Source organism: Triturus cristatus, chromosome 9 (genome assembly GCF_964204655.1).
Source record: "Triturus cristatus chromosome 9, aTriCri1.1, whole genome shotgun sequence".
Classification (NCBI taxonomy): Eukaryota; Metazoa; Chordata; class Amphibia; order Caudata; family Salamandridae; genus Triturus; species Triturus cristatus.
Window position 1 is genome coordinate 167868787 of NC_140592.1, and position 24538 is coordinate 167893324.

Genomic DNA, 24538 nt, shown 5'->3' on the forward strand with positions numbered 1-24538 from the left:
ATGGCAAGAAGGGTATTTTCTCCTGGCCTTAGACGTATCTTCACTGTACACATGTATCAGGAATCAGGATGGGTTAAAAGCAGTTGATCATTTTTTGACAAATAGACCATTGTATTATGCACAGCATAACAAGATGATAATGGATATGTTGGGTTTCTGCCTGGAGAATAATTTTTTCATGTTCAAACATCAGATGTTCCAGCAAATTCAAGGCGTAGCTATGGGGGCCAGCTTCTCCCCGAGCTACGCTTGCCTGTTCATGGGCTGGTGGGATGAGCTGGTCCTTATGAAAACGTATGAGCAGACTTACAAAGAGAATATTATATGCTGGTTACGTTACATAGATGACCTCTTTATTGTATGGCAGGGAACCCAGGACAAAGCCATTGAATTTGTCAAGTCATTGAATGATAATGATGTAAATTTACAGTTCACATCTACTATAAGCAATACAAGCATAACTTTCCTAGATGTTCAGGTGAATATAACAAACAACAGTATGAACACTTCACTACATCGCAAGGAAACAGCAGGTAACACTCTGTTACATGGTTCAAGTGCTCACCCTCCGCATCTGATACACAGCATTCCCTATGGGGGAATGCTTCGAATCCACAGAATTTGTAGTGAGGAAGAGGACTGCAATATTAAGCAACAGGAATGCAGACAGCGATTTCTTGATAGGGGATACACAAATGTATCTATCAAAAATGCGATTGATAAATCAAAAAGACTTGTGAGACATGAGCTCATACAAAGCGTGAAAAAGAGTAAGGAAAAAGGACAGACTCTTGCTGAACCCACTAGACTTATTCTGACCTATTGAAAGCAGGAGCAACAAATAAGAACTATAATAAGAAGGAACTGGCCAATAGTTCATGATGACCCTATAATTGGTACACTGTTGCCTAAGCAGCCTGCTATTACATACAGAAGAGCGGCTACAATGGCCAATGTCCTAGTTAAGAAAAACCCTGAGGAAAGCGAGAAAGTGGATTGGTTGGTGGCCAGGAAGGGCTTTTTTAAATGCTCTGTCTGTAAAGCATGTAACTATGCTTTAAACAGAACTACTTATCAGACAGCGTTTAATGGTGTGACAAGAGAAATTAAACAACACTTGACTTGTCGCACTGATTTTGCAGTATATGTGTTACAGTGCTCCTGTAACCTATTGTATATAGGTAGCACGAAGTTACAAGTTCATAAGCGCATATTGCAGCATATTAGAGCCATCACCAATAGCGACCCGAGCTATCCTGTAGCTAGGCATTTTAAGGCACATCATGACAATAACCTAAAACATCTCCAATACTTTGTTATTGATGCGATACCTTCACTTGGCAGAGGGGGGGATCGGGAACAAAAACTCAGGCGCCTTGAAACACGCTGCATTTTAGAATTAGATACTAAATAACCGGGGGGTCTGAATACTAGCGAGGATTTGCATACATACCTTGACTAGAAATTTTGCATAAGTTTGAAATTGGCATTCTTTTTCCTTCTATAGTCATTATTAGAGATGAACAACAGTCAATAGGTATGTAGTATTATATGTTAGGATGCAGATTTGTATGTATGAATAAGTATAATTATTTTTAACATCATATTCGTTTAATATTTAATATATAATATTTAATATTTATGTGAAAGGAATCTCCTTTTAATACCTGCATTTTATGTTCAACATATTTTACTACCGATGTATGAATCTATGTCTCTCCTTTCAACTTGATTGATCTAATGTTTCATGATTTAAGGTTGTTCGACTCATCTAATTTTGCACAGACAACAATGACAAAGTTACAATGTTGGTATTTTACCTACTTTGTAAGGGGAGGTTTTTTCAGATAACATGTGTATATTTTAAGAATGTATCTATTTATATTTATATTTATTTATATATTTATATATTTAAAGTCCATACATGTATCTATGATTGCTCTTCGGCTAAGTATACTCAAATAGTGACCCGAGGCAATTGGCAGTCATCTAATCCCCTATAACACGTGTTGTCTGTTCATAAGACCATAATTGTCACAACTAGTAAACACATGGTACATGGACAACTTCAGCCTACGATATATTTAGTCAGAACACATAGCTCAGACATTTAAAGTCTGTGATATCAGAAAAAATCCTTGTAGCTATTATTCTAATTATGCACAGAGGGAGGTTATATTTTAACCAGTCCCTCAATACACTTTTTTTAAGCACTTTTTTACGCACTTGCACTTTAAATAATTTTTTAACACCGGTTATCTTACTAGTTTTTAAATCTTTGTTCAATATTTATTGGATACACGGGTACATTTAATTTTCACTTAGGTCCCATGTAAAACAACTTACGCTAACAAATGGAAAACATGTAGGTCTTAGGCATTTAAGCCAGTATTCAACCTTTAAAGTGACTCTACAGATATGAAGCATTGAATGATCTTACCAATAACTGACATGATAATTAGGTGATTTTATAATAGGCATTTAGCGATAAAATTGTAAAACCTGATGTCTGTCTTTTAAATTACACATTGTTGTAACGTTGCAGCGTTTTCCATGTTTACTGTACCATGTGACCTTGCAATTTCACTTTAAAAATGGATTCCTTCCGTGTAAGCGCTGTCATGTGATCAAGGCAGAGGAGCTGCCGAAATGCGTCATGGTGGAATGTGTGCTTGCAAAATAAACTAATCAAGCACCTATCTGGGTCCTTTCTCGCTTTGTTCCAGCGGTGTGGCATGGAGGCGTAGAGCGAGCATTTGCTGATATATATATATATATATATATATATATATATATGTAAATTTCAATATAATAATAATAATATAACGACAGCAACTGGTTCAATGAGGGGGCATAAAGTTTGGGGCTCCAATCTTACGACGTGCAGAGAGTTGGGAACACGCATGATTCAGTAACCAAAATGTCACAAGGACCCTCCTGCTCAAGTACCAGTAGAGACAAAGAAGTGGTCTACAAATCTTGTTCCAGTTGTGGACATGGATGTGATCAGAGGCATTCAGTTTCGAAAGATACCAGCTCTTACTTTGGCAGAGATCTCAGCACAGAAGAGACAGGAGAGGCGGAGGTCTCCACCTGATAGGTTTGTGAATTGTATTTTTTAGTACCAGTAGTACTGATGTAGTATAATTTTACATACTACAAAATGCAATTTAAGAATAGGCTCCGATAAGTTTAAGCTATCCATGATGAACTCAGGGGAGAACAGGCTCAGTGAAATACCTCTTAGAGTATCCTTTCACCAGCCATTCCAACGAGCAATCTTGGTTCTCAAATTGATTCTGCACTCTCAGCTATGAGAAGGTGTCTAAAACTATGCAAGCAACTGGAGCATTGAAAAAGACCCACTGAACTAAGCAGGTCAGGACAAGGAATATTTACATATGCGGATTGCAATACGTATTATTGGGTGTTTAGTGAAATAATTATTACATGTAAACTTACTTGTTAAACCTCTCCATCTCCTGTACTAATACTGTGTTCATACTCTCTTCATATTTTACAGGATACTTTTCAAGAGCAGCTTCTATGTCAAAATCCTTTGGCAGCTGTAAAAAAAATCATTTCATTAGAGAGGTTGAGAAACAAGGTTCACATTTAATACTGAAAAGCACAGTTAGGGGGTGTGGCTTATTCTTCAAGCAGGGCAGTCACAGCCTACTAGAGCTCCCAACTGGCAGCCAAACATCCACCGCCATCCCGTTCGCCACAGGCATGGTACTACTCATTGGGTAAGCAAACTGAAAGTTAGAGATGAAAGAGACCGGCAGCCAGTGCTACACAGATGCCACTGTGACCCTCTTACCATTCTATACTATTCTAACCTGGTCCTCTATATATTCCAGAAGCTTACTGAAGGCAATGAAGCTCAGTCAGCAAGCCACTGGCTGCTGAGATCTGAGATAGGCACTCCCTTGCAGACAGAAGACTGCAAGTGCAATTCCCACGTAGGTGGTCTTCTGCAAGCTTGGTATGGCCGCAACAGCATTACAACGTGTCTGCATCATGATTTGTTCCTTGCTTTCTCATGCCCACAACTAGGGGGCCTACCTGTGGAACTTTCCTGTGTTCAAATAAGCTTCCGGATCTTCTGCTATATCCATTTACTGATCTGCAGCGTCTGGGACAATATCTGAAATTCCTATCATGATTTGTTCCCTGCTTTCTCATGCCCACAACTAGGGGGCCAACCTGTGGGACTTTCCTGTGTTCAAATAAGCTTCCGGATCTTCTGCTATATCCATTTACTGATTTACAGCCTCTGGGACACTATCTGAAATTCCTATCATGATTTGTTCCCTGCTTTCCATTGCCCACAACTAGGGGGCCTACCTGTGGGACTTTCCTGTGTTCAAATAAGCTTCCGGATCTTCTGATATATCCATTTACTGATTTGCAGCCTCTGGGACACTATCTGAAATTCCTATCATGATTTGTTCCCTGCTTTCCATTGCCCACAACTAGGGGGCCTACCTGTGGGACTTTCCTGTGTTCAAATAAGCTTCCGGATCTTCTGCTATATCCATTTACTGATTTACAGCCTTTAGGACACTATCTGAAATTCCATTAATTCCTGATCCATGATGGGTTTTGTGGAAGGCAGTTTGCTTTTCTTGCTAAAGACTCCAGTACCTAGAATTCCGTGCTCACTTGCTTTCTCTCTACCCATGCAGAGGGACCCAAGGATGGGTGGCAGAATTCAGCACACCTGTGACTGGTAGGTGCTAGACTGCTTACACTTGAGACACGTTATCATAGTGAGCTCTTTTAACCCTCAGTTTTCTTCAGTCCAGCAGTGGTCATTGTAGTAGTGTTCCTGTTTGGCTGACCCTATGTTTCCAGTTGCTCAGTTAATGCTAATCCTTGTTCCTTGAACTAGGACTCTTCTACAGGGCTTTTTTGATTTCTGGTTCCTGAGCTAGTATAACTTTAGTGCATGCCCTGTTTTCATGAACTTTCTCTATTTTTATAGCATCCTTTTTTCTACTTGGTGGAATCAGCACTCATTTTTGAGACCAAAGTTTATTTTTCATCATGAGATGTTGACCCAGAGCAAAAGACACAAAGGCAAAACAAAATTTAGGAGGAGGGGAAATATAAGGAGTCAGGGAAAAAGTAGGGATGGACACAACATGCAGAAGGGAGATAAAGAGACAGGAGGGGAAAAGTGGTGAAAGAAAGCAACATTATGAGAGGGAAGCAGCCTTAGGATTTGGCAACTTCTCATTTGGTTGGAAAATCTTAGAGCCCCCTACACTATTTTTTCTATACACAGCAAGCACTACATGCAAGTAAACTGGGTCCTTTAGTCACAAGTTATTTTGCTTTAAAATCAGACGTAGAAGCAGACCCTCTAACTTCCAATGTTACCCTTATTTCCTACTGTTAATGGACATTGGTTGGTTTAACCGATTATATTTACTCTTTTACAAAAATACTGAATTTCATTCAAACCTGATCCTCCATATCACACATGCTTATTGATGGTAATGTAGTTCAGCCAGCAAGTCAGTGGCTGCTGAGATCTGGGGCCATGTTACAAACAGGGCAGACCATTTGTGTATCAACCCACCTTCAAATCGGTGCGCTGGGCACAAACAGGGATAGTACACCCTATTACTGAAAAGGCACTACCCCCAGGGCAGACATGAACTCACAGCTGCCCTGGGGCAGCACATTAGTAAAAGATGGAGTGGCTGCTTGCAGCAGCTGTCCATTTTTCACTGTACTGACAGCAACCGCCTGCACTTCAAAGTGGGGACAGAGATCCATTTGCAGTTGTGTCCAGTGAGTGACTGCACATGCCTGCAGAGAGGTGTCTGTCCATGTTCCCCCTTATAGGACCCCCATTTCACTCCTGCAGTCTGCTGCACTCTGGAGTGCAGTGACTCTGCCTCCTTTTTTTTGGCGCACAGTTAGTTAGCTTCCTGATGGCCTCTTTGCCTCTGCGCCTGCATCCATAATATGGCACAGAGGTAAAGTGTTTCCCTAATTTGCAAGGGGCTATGCCCTTGTGGCAATGAGGGAATGCCACCAGGGGTGGCTCCTCCCTTTGACGCCCCATAAGCACCAGAGCTGGAAAACAAAACGGTAATACAGTTAATTTATTACTGTTTGCTTTTTCAGCAACCCGTCCTGAACTAAGTGTCAGGATGGGGCAGAGCCAGTGCTGCCAAGTGACAGCAACATAGAGCTATCTGCTTTAAATTGTGCATGTCTCTTTGCCAGCCGCCTTGGGTTGGCCTGCCAGACATGCCCATATCAAAGTTCTCCAGCCTAGCGGTCTTAGACAGCTAGTTTAGAGAAACCGCAGGCCTCCAGTGCTCTTAGGAGCGCTGGGAGAGACTGTTCTAGTCAATCCTGGTGCTGCTTTCAAGCTGTGAAAGCAGCCCCAGGATTGGGTAGTGCAGTTTCCTGCATCGGGAGCTTCTGTGAGGAGGGAAGACACCCGAGGGAGGAGGACGTCGCGCTGCAAGAGAAGTTAATTTGAAACATTATGTTTCTTTTTGTGCCTACCGCCGTCGATACAAGCCAACCACCACTGAATGCCCCTCTAGGGTAGCGCTGGTGCAATATGTGCTCAGGCACTGTCTGTGTTACAGAGGAGTTCCACAAGCATATGCAACTCATTCAGTAATATAAAAGTGCCCCTAAGGTGCAGAAAATGGGTGAACATGCCTGTTGCGCCCCGAACACTGTCTGTAATACAGCCCCTGTACTGATCTGCAGGTGAAATGTTTGAATTCTAGGAGAATCAACACACCAAATAAAGTCAATGAAATAAGCACCAATTTCAAATTGTTTAGGAAACTTACAAAGCTGTTTCATGTAAACAGCTTTGGAACAAAGAGCTATGGAAAAAACAGATGATCATTACTAATATTTGTAGATTCTTCAGAAATTGTTAGGCAAAAGGAAATATGATTTAAAACGGACGTGACAAGTGAACCTGAACTAAGGGCTCTCTGCTGAATACACCAATAACAAAAGTACCACAGAAAAATAGGAAGTGAGTTGTCTATTGCAAGGATCCTTTCTAAGAAAAGTAGAAAAACTTGATATTTTTGACACTCAAAATGTAATGTAATATTCAATTGCGTTGACCGCGCCCAGATATGTTTGTCTGCTTACCTTACTGAGGATATCTTTTGCGATGTCAGACAAAGTGGTATCACTGCCCGCGGAAGAGCTGCCTGTTCTAGCTCCACCTTGTGTTAGCAGCAAAGATTCAAAAACAATTTTGGTCTGCTGAAGGTCCTTTGAAATGTCCACATTTTCATGTAACCCGAACACCTCTGGGTGCTGAGCAGCTGGAAGGACCTGAGAACAGAAAACAGGGAAGTAAATAGATAGGGTACAAAAATACCCTGCCTAGCTCGTGCTCAACAACTTGTCCACATAAGCGACCCAACTGGGTTGCGAGCAGCATGAAGCAGGGTTACAAACTGACGACACAGAAGTCGCAAGTCATATTCTAAGCTTTTTTAACCCCTTACCCTTCTTCAGAATAAACTACGTGAAGGCTACTTTAAAGACAAGGGATGGACAGCTCATGGTGAGTTTTGGTAACCAACTTTTTGCCACTATTGAACAACTTAAAACCCAAACACATTAGTCTCAAAGTGTCACTGGCCCCAGACACTTCAACTTCAGCCAGGTGCGATGTAAACGGGGTTCTGGATGTTGCCCTCAGCTCACCCCAATCACAGGGGTTTCATTAAAATACCAGTAACGTTGTATAGTATAACTTTATAGCAGGACAGTGTGCAGCAAATGAATCCAAGCCTCTTCTTCTGCAGTCAATGTGTGAACGGATGAAGGATTCCAAATAGATTTGTGACACATTTTAATTCAGTGGTGCATTTTGGAGCAGACACTCCTAAATATATGGGCAGAATAATGCAAAAAGTGGTGAATATATCTTTGTTTATGGTGGGCACACTCTCCAGTGAAATGGGATTTCTGGATGCACATAAATTGCCAAATCCAAGCACTGGCAGCCCAATTATAACTGATTGTCACAAATTATGCTGGTCTGATATTAAGAAAGGTTTGATAGGCAATTTGTAAATTGATGTAATATCACACCATTTTCCTCATATCTAAAAATATAGAATTCTTCTGCAGTTAGATTAATTATTTACATTCCGTAGATAAATTGACCCCAGCTGGAATTATGACTGCGCTTCAGAAAAATCTGCGTTCATCTAAAACAGCCATATCTCCAGGAATGTGCTTCTACGAATATGATGGCAAGGCAAATAATGGTATTATGGTTAACACACATGAATGAATCCTGCACCTGGATCATCTTACATACTGGGCATCCGTAGCAGTAATCCCCAAATTACTAATGTAATGTGAGATCTATTTTTTTACCTCAATACTTTTTTCAGTGATATTTTTGCATCGTGATATTTTCCTGGTCAATATTCTGCCACATAACCCATTATCTCATTCATTTTTCCCAACCAAAATAATTTGCTCATTAATGTGAATATCAATCCTTTTAAATCATTTCAAAAGCTTAAAACTCCTCTTTTGAACCACAATATAACTAAGCTCTAGCAAGCAAACAATCACAGCTGGGTCTGTTGGGAATCAATTAAGCAAGAAAAAAGAGGGTTTCAAGCTCAACAGTATTACACTTATTCTAGGATGTTTTGTTTTCACTAGAATGTTCATTTATTGTATCACTGCCGCATCAGGGCAATAAAAGTAGTAATAAATAATTGTATCCTCTGTATCTTTTAATAACGTATAAATGAAGATGGGTATTAGCAGGAAGAGAGTTTAGACAGCATGCATTAGGACCACAGCACATTCTGATATAGAATAGTGGGAGCAGAGCATTAACGTTATCTGCATATTGACAGGAGCAGAGTTCTGAATGAGGTGCTATTATTTCCAGGAAAGACTGACTAAGGTTGGTTGTTAACAGGAGTGAAACTTACTTACTGGGTTATTTAGACCTAGTGAGCTGCCTGCCATCTTACCATGTCAGTTCAGTCTCTGGACTCCAATCTTCTAACAGAAGACTACCAGCAATATTGCCAGATCCCACCTGCCTGCTGTGGATCTCTCCGTTGTTGGTGCTACCACCACAGAAGTCAGACCAGTATGAACTGTAAGCATCGTGTTTGGTTGGTCCAGCTCAGCATACACTTTCTTTTTCCTACAAAAACAATGGGTTCAACACAGAGGGAGTCTTCCTCCTGTGCATTAAGGAGTGGCAATGTCTTCTGGTGAAAATTACCTTCATGAAGGAAATTATGTTAGTGCACCTTTTGTGTGGAGTAAATGTCACTACTCTTTGCTAAATCGGACAATTAGTCTAAAAAATACGAATTAATTAACATTGTCAAAGAATATGGAAAAAATTACATCTACTTTAAATATGTTTTGATACCAGAGATAGCCTGTTGAGATACGTTTGAAATAGTTTCCTAAAATTCTTGTGTGTACATTCATCATAAGGAATATGAAAGGAGTAGAGAAAGTGAAGGGGAGACTGACATGTTAGAGGTGCGGTGAGAAGACGTGGAAGGAATGAGAGAATGATAAAGGAAGAAAGGGAGGCAAGGATGAACCTGGGAAGTGGAGAGAAAAATTGGAAGAAGTGAAAGAATGAGAGGCGAAAATGGGGCTAAAACTGTGATGAAGAAATTTGAAATATTGAGGTTCAAGTGAGAGAGTGTGGTGGTTACTTGAGCTTGTTGTATGTGTTTGAATATGTCCGTTCGGTGAGACTCGAATGATCTGAGTCAGATGCTGTTTGGGGTCTCAACTGTAAGGGATGCTCCGTGTTATGGGTGGAGTACTTGAATAAACTTCGTTACTTCAAACTGCCTTCTTTGATTTGGATATTCTCTCACTTCAGAGAGGTACTAGTGAAGACATATACTTTGCGTTTTTCTTTCGTTCTGAGCACCCTCATTGCCTTTTATTTATGTGTGCACATTTTTCACACATGAATTAATAATTTTCAAGACTCCACTGGCTCCCCGTGGAGAACAGAGTCACCTTCAAGATCCTCACTCACGCCTACAAATGCCTACACACCAACGGACCCAAATACCTCAACGACAGAATCAACTTCCACGTACCCAAAATAAACCTCCGGTCTTCCAACCTCGCACTGGCCGAAACCCTGCGCATTCACAGAGCCAGAGCAGGCGGAAGATCCTTCTCTCACATCGCAGCTAAGACCTGGAACAAACTACCGGCAGACATCAGATCGCCCCCTCCCTGAACAACTTCAAGAAGACCCTCAAGACCTGGCTCTTCGACTAGACAGATCTAGTATTAATTGCATGTGTATACCATATAACATTTGCTTTATTATACGTTGGTAGTGCCCCAATTGGTCATATATATGTATTAGTATGAATTATAATATGTAGCAGATTTTAGTGAAAGTGAAACAGAATTCAAATGCTAATTACTGGATGTTACATAATTCATCACAAGGTCAAGCCGTTTCCTAATAATAAGAAAAGTGCATTTTAAGTCTAGTACAGACACATATTTGGGGAGCAACATTTCAGCTTTCCTTGCAAGCTTCTTTCAAGCTATGTACTGTAAACATCTCCCAAGAAGGCCACTGGCTCCCAGAGCCATGCCTTATTGGCATATTTCTCGGCTGGTAACCACCATAATAGAGACACACAGAGATTTTCTCAAGGAACAGTAGCTGACTGGAAACAACGTTATTACTTAGCGAAGGTATGTGGGTTAGAGATCACACAAAAAACTACAATGAACACTTTGGTGCTAAGAAGGTTTAGCTAGGAGCTGGAAGGGTTTCTTAGCAAAGATGATTTTATCATTTAAAACTATGATTTATTGCATACCATCAAAATGTTGCAAATCTTATTAATGAACAAGTTACTTACCTTAGGTAACGCTTTTTCTGGTGGATACAGTATCTGCCTGTGGATTCCTCACCTTGTGAATATCCCCTGCGCCAGCATTTCACAGAATTTTTCCCAAGATCTCCACGCCAACGTGGACGTCATAATACCACGGTTCCGCCCGCGACTCCGTATGACGTCACCGGAGCCATAAGAGAGCCACGTCGGCGTGAAGACGTCAGTTCCACCCATATTTTCCGTGCCTCCGAAGCGAACAGGTGGACTGACACAGACTCAAATATACATAGTACACAACATTTGAACCAATATATACGGAACAAAGTCAAAAAGGAAAGTTAAAAACAACAGCATTTCCTACAAGTGTACTAGATGGAAAATACAATGAAAAAAACAACCAGCCAAACAAGGAATCTTTTAGGTATACAAAGGTGGACAACGGGGAGGCGGGTGGGTCAGTGAGGAATCCACAGGCAGATACTGTATCCACCAGAAAAAGCGTCACCGAAGGTAAGTAACTTGTTCTTCTGATGGATACATCTGCCAGTGGATTCCTCACCATGTGAATAGATTCCCACAGCAGTCCCACTCCCGGAGGAGGGTGTCCACCTTTCCTATACCAAAAAGTCCTGCAAGATAGAGCGTGCAAAGTGGCCCTCACTCCTCATCTCAGAGTCTAAGCAATAATGCTTTGTGAAAGTATGGAGGGAGGCCCAAGTCGCGGCCTTACAAATGTCTGCAACTGGAACACCCCTGGCCAAAGCAGAGGTGGAAGACTTAGCTCTAGTAGAATGAGCTCTAATACCCTCAGGTGGAACCTTACCAGCCAGGGCGTAGCAGATCTTGATGGTTAGGATGATCCACCTGGACAGAGTGCGCTTGTGCACAGCTTTGCCTTTTGAGTGTCCAACATAAACCACGAAGAGCTGAACTTCCAAACGTATATCTTTTGTACTGTCCAAATAAAAGCTCACTGCTCTTTTAGGGTCCAAGCGGTGAAGTCTCTCCTCCTCTTTGGAAGGGTGAGGGGAGGATAAAACATAGGGAGAGTAATGGACTGCCCCAGATGAAAAGGAGTAACTATCTTAGGTAGGAAAGCAAAACAATGACCCTTCTAGTCAATTGTGGGCCTTTCAGAGTAAGTACGCAGGCCCAACATAAACGCAGAACTGAGTGAACTAATCCCAACCCAAAAACAATGAACTGGTGCGACGGCCGCTTTACCCCCACCCCCAAAACAGGTTTTGTTTGCATTGAACTGCTGCTCCCTGCATTCAGACAGTGATGCAGTGAAGTCTTGCTTCTCGCAGCGGATAGTTCGGTAGGCTTACTGCGCCAATTAACATGCAAGGTAAATGAATGAGTGCAACCGAGTACCCATTTTAGAAACGTCTGCCACATAAACGACAACTGCAGGTCAATACACAGACGGACCAGTTGTCGCTGCTTCTGAACTGGCTGCAAAGCAGTAGGTGAACGAGAAGAAGCTGGGAGCAGGCGCTATTTAAATGCTTCAATACAATACCGCTCCCAATTTATGAGCAGCACCTCGGGGACAACAAACAGAAACCAAGACGCAACGTCAGGCAGACGCCAGCTGTGCATCCACCTGGAGCTGTCACCTGCGCGATATTCCAACCCCTCACGTTCTGGGCGCCTTACTGTTACCAAAGAGAACGGGTCCAGGGATGCCAGCACCAGCCACGGTGGAGGTAAGCCACCTTCCGAACAGCGCTTCCTCCCCAGCATCAGTGGAGACTGCGTCCCCAGGCAGCATCCTCAGCAGCAGCCTCCTCGCCGGCACTGACATCACTTGGGGCTGCCCAGAGGAGGGATTCCCTGTGACGCACGAAGCAAGATGGCAAGCAGAGGGGCAGGCACTGAGCACGTGCACCACAAGGTCACAGCGCCCGACGCCTCCGAGCAGCTACCTGCAGCAGTCACTCCCTCCCTCCCACAGCCAAGCAAAGGGTCCTTCCGGGGAGTTACACTGCCATTTCCACAAATAAGAACGCTGGAAAGAGAATGCCAAACATTTAGTATCTTATTTAACAGAAAGCAGTCATAGTATGGGTTAGCAAATATGAAGTATTTAACGGGAAGCAATCATACCAGCTGCCGCAGGTGTGTAGAATTCCTATCTCCCACGCCCAGGACATATTGTTTGGGCTTAAGGACAACCAGTGAGCATGTTTATTTTACCACTGGACACGTAGGTACTGCAGACCCATTGGCTTCCAGTTACAGTAAAACAGTTCAGATCTGTGAAAGAGGACTGACTGCCCAACCAAGGCAAGGTTTCCATCTATATGTGCAAGTTGTTAAAGCTTGTGACTATGCTTCTTTGATGGAAACCCCTTTATTATTAGGTTGAGCTAAGGAAATGCAGGGATATGCGAGCTTAGCTTGCACTACTAAAATTGAGGCCAACAAACAACAAGCATTGGCCGCACGGCAGTAAAAGTAACGCTGCACGGCCGTAAAAGCGAAAGTGATCGCGATCGCTCTAAGGCGCTAAAGCACAGTTTTCAAAGTGCTGCTGAAGGCTAGCGGTTTGCGCGCGTGCACGCTCGCGTGAATGCAAGCGCTAGGCCAGCCAGCAGCACTTTGAAAACTCATCTACAAAATGTCTCTCCGAGCCAGCGCATGCGCAGGGCTCAGCAAGACCTAAAAAGGGGGGTTTTGAACTAAGAGCTTGAAGTTCAGTCACCCTCCTTACTGAGGTTATGGCTACAAGAAAGACCGTTTTAAAGGACAAAAGCCTCAAAGGACAGCTATGAAGGAGCTCAAAAGGGGACCCCATCAAAAAAGTTAAAACAAGATTATGGTCCCACTGTGGCATTACAAAGGAAGTAGGTGGAAACCTATTAGTAAGGCCTTTGCTAAATCTTAAAACAATAGGAGATTTAAATAACGAAGGCTGATCTGGAAGACACAGAAAAGCCGATAAGGCTGATAAATAGCCCTTAACCGTGGCCACAGCACAACCCTGCTGAGCCAAGGAAAGAGCAAACTGAAGCACATTAGACAAGTGGGCCTTTAAAGGGTCAACGGATCTCTCTCCACACCATTTCACAAACTTAGACCATCTATAGGAATAAATTGACTTAGTGGAGTGTCGCCTGGATGATAATATAACATCCACTACGTCAGAAGGGAGAGAGAAAGAACTCAGGTTGCCCCGTTCAATCTCCAGGCATGAAGGTGCAGGCTCTGGAGGTGGGGGTGTAGAACCTGCCCCTCTGACTGCGAGAGGAGGTCTGCCCTGAGAGGGAGAGGGAGACGGAGCGGAAGGTGCGACAAAAGGTGAAGTAGATCTGTGTACCACAACATTCTTGGCCAATCCGGGGCGATCAATATAACTCGGGCCCGGTCTTGGCAAATCTTCCTCAGAACCTTAGGAATCAAGGGTATGGGAGGAAATGCGTAAAGGATTTGCTAACCCCAACTCAACTGAAACGCGTCCCCCAACGCCCCCTGCATCGGAAACTGGAGACTGCAGAATGACGGGCAATGCGTGTTCTCTTGAGTGGCAAACAGGTCCAACCGAGGAGTCCCCCACGTCTGGAAGACGTGCTGAACTACCTCTTGATTTAGCCTCCACTCGTGGTCGGTGGAAAACTGCAGACTGAGACTGTCCGCACGTACGTTCAGCACCCTGGCCAGATGATTCACCATCAAGTAAATCCGATGGTCCTGAGCCCAGGACCAGAGTCGCACAGCCTCTCTGCATAGACGGTACGACCCTACTCCTCCCTGCTTGTTGACATACCACATCGCGGTAGTGTTGTCCGTCAGTACCTGAACCGACTAACCGCAAAGGGAAGGGAGAAAAGCTTTGAGCGTCAAACGTATCGCCCGCAATTTCAGAAGATTGATATGAGACAATCTTTCCTCTGGAGACCAAAGACCCTTGATCTCCAGATCCCCCAGATGAGCACCCCACCCTAGGGTGGAGGCATCAGTTATCACTGTGGCCACCGTTGGAGGAAGATAAAAGGGCTTTCCTTGAAACAGATTGCCCTCCACACTCCACCAAGACAGATCCGCTGCAGCTTCTCTGGAGAGCCTGACTGACTCCCTGAGATCTCCATTGTGCTGATACCACTGCCTGCGGAGACACCACTGGAGCGCCCTCATGTGCCAGCGTGCATGGTTGACCAACAGAATGCAGGAGGCGAACAGACCAAGCAGACGAAGGAACTTCAGAACTGGAATAACTGCTCCATTGTGGAATAAAGGGATCATCTCCTGAATGTCGAGAATTCTTTGTGGAGGAGGAAATGCTCGACACACAGTAGTGTCCAGAACTGCCCCTATGAATAGGTTGCGCTGAGAGGGCATCAGGTGAGATTTGGGCACATTGATTGAAACACCCAAGTTGAATAACAGATGAGAGGTTACCTTCAGATGATGTTGCACCATCTCTGGCGACTCTGCTTTCAATAGAAAGTCGTCCAGGTAGGGGAAAACCGGGATCCCCGACCTCCTGAGATGGGCAGCCACCACTGCCATCACCTTGGTGAAGACTCGAGGTGCAGTAGTAAGACCAAACGGGAGTACCGTAAACTGGCAGTGTTGCGACCCAACCGTAAAACGGAGATACTTCCTGTGCGACTTCAGGATTGGGATGTGGAAATACGCATCCTGCAAGTCGATCGACACCATCCAGTCTTCTTGCTGCAATGCCTGAAGAACCTGTGCAAGGGTCAGCATCTTGAATTTCTCCTGCTTCAGGTAAAAGTTCAAGACTCTGAGGTCCAGGATCGGAAGCAATCTGCCGTCCTTTTTGGAATCAGGAAATACCGGGAGTAGCATCCCTGACCCCTTTCCTGCTCTGGAACCACCTCTATCGCACCTTTTTGTAACAATGCAAGAACCTCCTTCTGCAGAAGAAGCAGATGGTCCTCTGAGCAAAAACATTGGCAAGGAGGGTAAGGGGGGGGAAATTCCCGAAAGGGAAGGGCGTACCCATTCTCCACAAGGTTTAAAACCCAAAGGTCCATAGTGACCAGTTTCCAACCTTGCAGAAAGTGGGACACCCGAGCCCCAACAGGCCCCACATGATCCAGGATGGGGAATCTAGGGCTGCTTCCCTGTAACATCATTGGAAGCAGAGGAGGCTGAGGAGGAGGAGAGATCGTGGCCAGAACCACGTCGACCACTTTGTCTTCCTCTATAGGACTTATAGAGTGGATTTTGCTGTTGTTGCTGCTGTTTAGGTTGACGGAAGGAGCGAAATGAAGACCTTCCAAAACCCATATACTTCCTGAAGCCAAAACCCTTCGACTGGGTCTGCAATCCCAAGGATTTCCCAGTCGCCCTGCTATCCTTGAACCTCTGTAAGGCATAATCTGCTTTTTCTCCAAAAAGCTTTGTCCCATCAAAGGGTAAGTCAACAAGAGGGGCCTGAACATCAGGTGAAAATCCAGAAGAGCGGAGCCAAGCCTATCTTCTTGTGGCTATGGAAGAACCCATAACTCTGGCAACCGAGTCAGCCATATCCAATCCTGACTGGATTACCTGCCTAGCTGCAGCCTGAGCGTCAGAAAGAACTTCCATGAAGCAATTCTTCTCCTCATCAGGCAATTTAGGGGCCAACTGCTTTACAGAGTCCATTAAAGCGTGTCAGCTGGAGCTTGTGGAAATGCCCCCAAAGACTGTTTGGAGCAGGATGCTGGCACTACCAAACTCTATGGAGATGGATGCAAAGAAAGGAAGCTCGGATCCCCTGGAGCTACTCTATATCTTCTAGCCACAGCCCTTGAAACAACAGGCAAAGAAAGTGGCTTGCGCCAAACGTCCATAATAGGATCCAGGATGGCCTCATTAAAAGGTAACAGAGGCTCAACAATTGAGGAAGGCGAATGTAGAACCTCAGTCAACAAGTTAGGCTTATATTCAGCAGAAGGCAACTGCAAGTCTAAAAGCTCTGCAGCCTTCTTAATTACCAAATGGTAAGGAGCCAACTTTTTGAGGCGGAGAAGACCTCGAAGAAGAAAGTTCCCACTCAGGAGTGGTGTCCAATCCGCTTACCTCCTGAATTCCTTCAAACTCATCCATTGAGTCGTCTAATTCACCTTCCTCCACTTCATCTGCACGATACTGCTCCTCTTGTATAAGCCTCTGAGCCTCTCTCCATGAACGAATCCGTGGACCCGGAGTCGGCGCCGCCGTTCGTGGAGTCGGCTGAGCCGATGGAGTCGGCAGCATCACACGCGGCGCAGCTGGAGCCGGCGTCGAGGGAGGCTCCGACGAAGGCACACAATCCAGATGAGGCCGGGAGGAAGGCTCTCCAGACGGCGCCAGAAATTGCCATGATGGCGCCATCGGCATGAAGGGCAAAAAAGGTGCCTGAGCATAGTGTTGTGGCACGCCCAAACTGAATGCCTGTCGACCCACGGGACCTGAAGGTGCTCCGATGGGAAGGCTGCTCTATGGAATATCAACAACAGTACCTCCGGCTTCAGGCTCATTACCACGCCGGTGCACCGACGGATAGAGCGGTGCTCCTTTCCTGAGCTGTTGCCAGGTAGAGGTTGGTGACTCACCCAGTCTTTACGGGTGAAGGTGAAACACACCATTAACGGACACATCAAGAGTTTTGTGTGTCGTTGTATCCTTTTTTGTGTGTTTTCACACAGTTGTATTTCTGCAGTAGCATTATCGGTCCTGATGAAACCCTAGCCTCCGAATAGGCTATATGGCTGAAACATGTTGACCAATAAGTGTTATTCTATCACCACGGTTCATGATTTCTGACTGTTGGTGGACACTATTTTAATCCTGGTCGAGAATGGTTGATAAAGTCTCTTGATGTTCTTGAACTAGTTTTAACTTCACAGTTTTCACAAAAACATTTTTCTTATAAGCACTGCACCCCTCACTCACACTCGTAGCTTTACATTTGTGGATTCCACATATCCATTACTATATTGCTAAACATCCCTGAGCTCCTCCCTCTCAGAGAGGGGGTTGCAGCCCCCAGAGGAACTAGGTTCTTTCCTCTGGGAGGAGAATCCCAAATGATGAAGCATGTCACCTTTGGTGAGTGAGGGATTACGTCCTACATAGGGATATGCCCTTAGATAGATCTATTGGGCTTAGACACTGTTTGTGTTTCACCTTCTATACCTTTTACTACATTATTAGACCTCAGGGTTTTGTACTGTTGTTGATCTTGCTATTGGGGAACAAACCCTGTGTGGTCTCTAAACTTCCCTAGGGCCCGTTATTTGTTATTGCTCTATGGAATACTCCATACATAGCATTTAAAAAATGCGACAGATCCATCCCTGGAGCTGGGAAATGCGGGTACGGATTCAAACCTGTATCCAGCCGGGGAGTAACCGGCGTTGGAGCCGACGGATCCTCTATCGGATCCACTGGTTCACCTTCTGGAACAGGAGAGAGTTCAGCATCCTGATCCGGCACGGCGTCGGAAGCAGGTGAATCCCTCGGCACGGAGACTGTGTTGGAGTTACCTTAGGCGAAGGAGACTTCTCCGGAGTGACACGAGGAGAAGGAGAAGGCGAAGGTGAGACCTTACTGCGATGTCGAGGTGAAGGCGACTTCGAAGCTCTTCACTTCGTCGATCGGCGCCGAGACTCATGCTTCCTCTTTTTCTTATGTCTTCTCGACTTCGACAAGTGTGAAGTTGAAGACTCTGGCTTCGACTTGTCTCGCTTGCGACCTCTACCTTCCTTCTTCGCCTTGGCCATAAACAGCTTCGCTTCCCATTCCTTAAGTGCCTTTGGGTTCATTTTCCTGCAACAGGAACAGTCTTTCACGTCGTGATCCAACAACAGGCACCTTAAGCAGTCTTCATGGGGGTCAGTGATGGACATGTGACCCCCACATTCCCTACACAGCTTAAATCCTGACCTCCTCAACGAAGACATGAGTACTTTAAAAAAAAATCAGTAACTCACAAGTTAACTACAAAGTAGCTCTTCAACCAAGGAGAGTGCTAGAAAACCGTTACGCGTCAACGACGTGGAAAAAAGGGAACTGATGTCATCACGCCGACGTGGCTCTCTTATGGCTCTGGTGACGTCATACACAGTCGCGAGCGGAGCCGTGGTATTATGACGTCCACATCGGCATGGAGAGCTAGGAAAAATTCTGTGGAATGCTGGCGCAGGGATATTCACAAGGTGAGGCATCCACTGGCAGATGTATCCAACAGAAGTAAAAGTTACTTACCTTTTGTAACGTAATATCTGGTAGAGACACAGTCTAGCTACTAGCTGGAGTTTCATTAACTTTTGAATTCTCCCCAGGCGCCAGTCTGGATCCAGACTGACGTCTGGGCAGCATTCAAAAGTTAAGGAATATGCTTGATGTCTCTATCAGATATATTGTTTAATCTGTTTTTTGCCACTGTTATGTTTTTTTTCATAGTCACATTTATTCATACAATCTAGACTAGATTAGCTGATTACGTTTTCAATAAAGAATTTTTTATGAGCTTTATTTGTGACATTTTCATACATTACACACAACACAATGTCTTTGCTACCATTGATTGCGCTACAGAGCAATTATTTTGTTTAATTATTGATTTAAGTTTTGCGAGTATATCGCAGAGACGAGGAGGCAAGCTAACATGACTGAGCTCCATGATTGAGGGGCGCAAAGGGCAGGGTAATCCTAGACCCCCTTCTCCCAGTGGTGTTGGTGTCTCCACTGTCTGTGTCCTGGTGCTAAGCCAATGAATCGCCAACCAGAGCCTAGCCAGCAGCAGGGTGAAATCAATGAACTTTTTTTTTTGTCTGACATTTTATTGTGTAGTCAGTGCCAGAGTGGCTGAGACTTGCGGTTCGGTGTCTTGGGAGACCCAGGTCTCTCGGACTGTCCGGCATATAGCCCAGTAATGCATAAATTGCCCATAGCCCACCTGAACGAGGTTCTGTGCCTGGTCCCATGTAAGAATGCGACCCTCACTGTGCAAGTTAACCATGGTACGGCTGCCCCCCTCCCACTTGCAGCTTCTCATGTTCAGATCCCTATCTAAACGTTGGAACCCAGGAAGGTCCCACAGCTGTGCTTCTTGTGAATAGGGCAGAGCACGCACCTAGTGCGCTCTGAACATATCCCAAACATGCAATAACAGTATCAGAATTATTTCGACCGCAATGTGCGTGCTTCTCTTTCTATACATAGTCTGTGTGAGTTCTGATCGTGTGTCTTATCTACTCCAGCATCTGCACTGCGCCACACCAAGCCGCTATGATTGCAATTACGAGGCCTGATAGTATGCTGTGAGGTCAGGTGCTCAAAGACCGCCCTGTTCATATATGCATTGAGCGATACCAAAGGGGATGATGGACGGAGCGTTTGAGCAAATCAAACACTCACCGCCAGTTAACTGATCTGAGTTTAATCCATCATCATTCTTTAGCTCACTCCGCCACCCCAGTCCAGACATGGCCATATGCAAATCAGCCTGACCCTGTGCCTCATGGGAACAGTACAGCCCGAACTGCCAAGCCATATATGCATTGAAGCAATTCATTTTAACCCTGCTCCGCATTTCCCCCCAGAAGAGGGCAGTTAGTGCTGTTTTAAGTTTAGCGAGTATGTCGCAGGGATTGGAAATGTGCTACATTGAAATAGGGATATGGTGCACCCAGGGAGCACCAGCATCTTTGCTAAGGCTATTCTCCGTGCAATTGATATTCTCCCCGCCATGGACAGAGGGAGGGATTACCAATGACCTAGCTTGCTCTGTATGTCCACTAACAGTTTGGCTGTATTTAATGCCGTCCACCTGTCATGTTCATCCGTTAATTGCATTCCTAGATATTTAAAAAATGTGAGCTCCCAAGGTAAGCTCAGGTCAGGGGACTGCTCTCCTGTCGGGCCACTCAGTGCCCCCTGGGGGTAGAGTGCATATTTTCGCTTGTTGATTTCGAGTCCTGATTGCCACCCGAATTCACCTGTTCCCCAAGAAGTATGTGCAAGGATTGCCTAGGGTTATATAAGTACACCAATAAATGATCTGCATATAGGGAAACAAGACGCATATTTATAAGACGCTTGAGTGAAGTTTGCAACTTGCAAAGTGGTACTTGCTTTACGCAAACCACTAAGTAAGATTTATGAAGCCACGCAAAGCCACATTGCTTTGCTTTGAATGGCTTTATAAATCTGTAGTAAGGCAGCGCAGTGCAAGTAGCTGTGTTGCTTTACTCTGCGCGAAGGAGGCGTTCTATGGGCTTTGCAGTGGGCGATCCCATGCAAATCCCATGGTTTCTGATGCATTCCAGAATGACCAAATGTGGTATATCTGGGAATGAGTCAAAAAGATATGCTTCATGTGGTAAATAAAATTCCTTTACCGGGACTTAATTTGATACAGAAACATAATAAAATAGCTCAGTAAAATGAGAGGCAGAATCCGTGGTATTAGAGGTTCGGAATGGGCTTTATTCCAATGGACGATTATAATCGGTTGCTCCAAGTTCCATCACCACGGGGGTTCAGGAAGTGAAGTACATACTTTATTGACAAGAAATGACTTTTATAGTACATACATTACAATGAAGCGAATGCAGTAGGCGTAACAATTGATAAGGAAATTGACGATTCATATGCGTAACCGAAAATGGGTGTAATAAGGAGTAAAAAGAAACATAATTGGTTATGATGTCACATATAGGTGGATCTATAAGATAATACTTGGCATAGATGCGCGCGCAGCAGCATGACGTGTAATTGACGTGCAACTAGGGGGTGAAGGGGACTTGACATTTAGCTCTACATGTGGAGACAAAAAGTCTGGGGGGTCAAGTCAACCTAATCCCAAATCATATCTAACATCCTATGTTTAAAGAACTATGTTATCCACAGAAGAAGGACTCTCGGACAGAATCTATTCTATACTGACTGTGCGTGCGTGTACAAGCGTCTAAGTGTCTACACTAAATGCGAGGGGGTAGTAATATTCCATGGTAACGGGGCTATGAATTACTTGCATGAGGACAGAGAAGCCGAGCCTTTGCTCGGTCGCTGGAAGAATGTTTACTTAAACTGCTAGACAGGAATGCATCGGCTAAGGAGTGAAGCAGATAATTCGAAGGTGAAATACAGTTCTTGGCAGAGAATAGGCTGATGTCAGGCTTCGTGAGCCGCGCAGAGAATGAAACAAAGTTCATGGTCACAGATTCAGGCTCAGACTGGAGCTTTCAGAGGCAGAAGGCAAGAAGAGTTTGATGACAGAATCAGGGCTACTTGCCTGGACTGTAAAATGGCATAAGTGAACCATACAAAGCCGGTGGCCTTTCATATTTAGGAATGGAATATCCGGCCTATTCATGGCGGATCTGACAGAGGACATGTTGACGGTGGACGCACATGTATTTGCGTCTTCATAACTGGAACTGAAGGGAACATACATGTACTTGTGACATGCACATAGAACCGTTGGGGTCCAAGATAGGGGACATAACTGATCAGAAAAAATCCATATTTCCACATTCCCTCCTTGTCCCCTACTTGCCCGTTAAGAGATATCAATCTTCATCAATCCATTGATCTGTTCATATAACATCATTTGTTCTTCTTTCTTCTTCCGTGACGAACGAAATCTTGGTGGTGGAATACACGATGTGGCACACAGACCACAAATCGCTGGTCCACATTGTAGACATAGACAGCAACTGAATAGTATGAGAAGGCCAATACCTAGGAAGGATAAAACTCTCCATCCCCAGGCTGATATCACACTCCAAAACCAACTGGACCAAGTCCAAGTGCCTGGGTTCTGGTGTATCTGATTTACAATCTTATGAAGGCGAGTGATGGCTTTATATACAGATGGCGAATTTTCTGGTATGAATACGCAGCAGCTTGATCCGATGACCCTACAAGCTCCGCCCCTATCAGCTAGGATGACGTCAAGGACAAGACGATTTTGAAGCACAACAATCCGCATAGCAGACTGCTCTTCTGTTAAATTGCCTAGGGCGGAAATAGTCTCATTCACTACCGCTTCAAGGGTTCTAGTTAATCTACGTATCAGCTTACTATTAGTAACAGTACCTATATAGGGAAAGATGCCTTTATTAAAATCTACATACTTGTCCCATGCCGTCTCAGTGTAATCGACAATGGGGAGATCTCTCCGCTCTCTGTTGTGTACTAAATGAATATTTCTATAATAGTCAGGAGGAGCTAGGAAAACAGGTGGCAAAAGGAATGCAATGTAGCAGGTACCATCCCAATCTAGAGGTAGACGCATATATGCAGTCTGACCACATATAAAGTAGGAGTGGCGATAAGCTCTAAATGAAGATTTGCCTTGATCACTGAATTCTACTGTAGTAGTGCATTTACTATGGCCCATATGTATGGAACCAACCTTTCTTACACACAATTCACCCTTCGCTGGGAATACTGACATGGTGGGCAAAATTAGTTCAACTTCGGATTCGACATTCAGAATCATGAGATTAGGTGTAAAATTACCTAATCCATATACTTCATTTTCTAGATCAGTTCCTGTTCTTTTGGGGCGACCCTCCTTGTCAGGGTAGCAGACCTTGAGTAAAACTAGGTTCAGGTTTCCCCATACCCAATGATCTTGGTAAACTGCTGTGTCTGAGTCTATGGAATTGATTAAACTAAACCATGCTCCACAGGAGCCATTATGTGTAAACGGATGTGGAAAGAAAGGCAGGACTCCTTCATAATTCTGATAGGGAGGGAGCCGGCCACACACCCAACAATTAGTAGCATTACTAGTCTGATGGGAATGATGTAACATACTAATGAAAGTGTTATTGCGCAGCGCAAGTCTATAAGACAATTCATGCGGAGGTAAGTCACTAAAAGAATGTTCAGCAGTAACATTGTAAACATGTCTAGAAATAGGGTAATATATGTGCAACAATATACTTGCAGTAATTATTAAAAGACTCAAGAAAAACAAGATTAATAATGTCACTATGCAGTGGCTACGCAGTGATTTACAATACGCCTGTCGTTTCAACATTTTCCGGGTGTTTTCTCTACTCAGGTCCAAGGGATACATGTCAGAGACAATTCAACCGCTTCACCTTGGAGAGGACTTAAACAATCAAATTGCTCGACTGGTTGGGCCTAAGCTTTAGTTTATAGTGTTCAGAGTTACTCTGTTCAACAAAAGGAAGTTTTGAGTCAATGGGTGAAGTCACACGAGGTGGGCTGTTTACATCTGCAGGAAGTCCATGAAATTTCTTGATATGACTTGAATGAATCCAGCCTTTCCTGCCCTCGATCTTCATGGCTGTTCTTGTGGTCAGCAGGACCAACTTGGGCGACTTCCACCTGGGCTCCAGCTGAGTCTTTCGGTCGAAATTCCTCACAAGTACGATATCCCCCGGAACTACGTCATGGGGTTTCACCTCAGTGTTGTCGGGAAAGGCTGCAGCTACCTGTGAACGACAAGATTGTAGTGCAGACATCAAGGAAGCCAAGTAATCTGTCAGCATATTACAGTCAACATCAGTTATTTTGCGTGGTATGGGCGTCCCCCACATATTTGGTGGTCTGCCGAAGATCACCTCATACGGGGATAGCCCTGTTCGAGAGTGTGCTACCATTCTCATGTAAAAGAGTGCAACTGGTAATGCTACTACCCAGTCGACACCTTTCTCTCTGCATAT

The 24538-nt window shown here is 44.3% G+C and overlaps 1 protein-coding gene across 1 annotated transcript in view; it reads right to left on the reverse strand.

Moving 5' to 3' along the window:
• Window positions 1-24538, reverse strand: part of DNAH12 (dynein axonemal heavy chain 12) — a 1449067-nt gene that overhangs the window by 112615 nt on the left and 1311914 nt on the right. Inside the window, exons 69-70 of the mRNA XM_085624669.1 lie at window positions 7150-7338; window positions 3463-3566 (exon numbers count right to left, since the gene is read on the reverse strand). Coding sequence (XP_085480795.1) covers window positions 3463-3566; window positions 7150-7338 — 293 coding nt within the window. The remainder of the gene's footprint in view (window positions 1-3462; window positions 3567-7149; window positions 7339-24538) is intronic.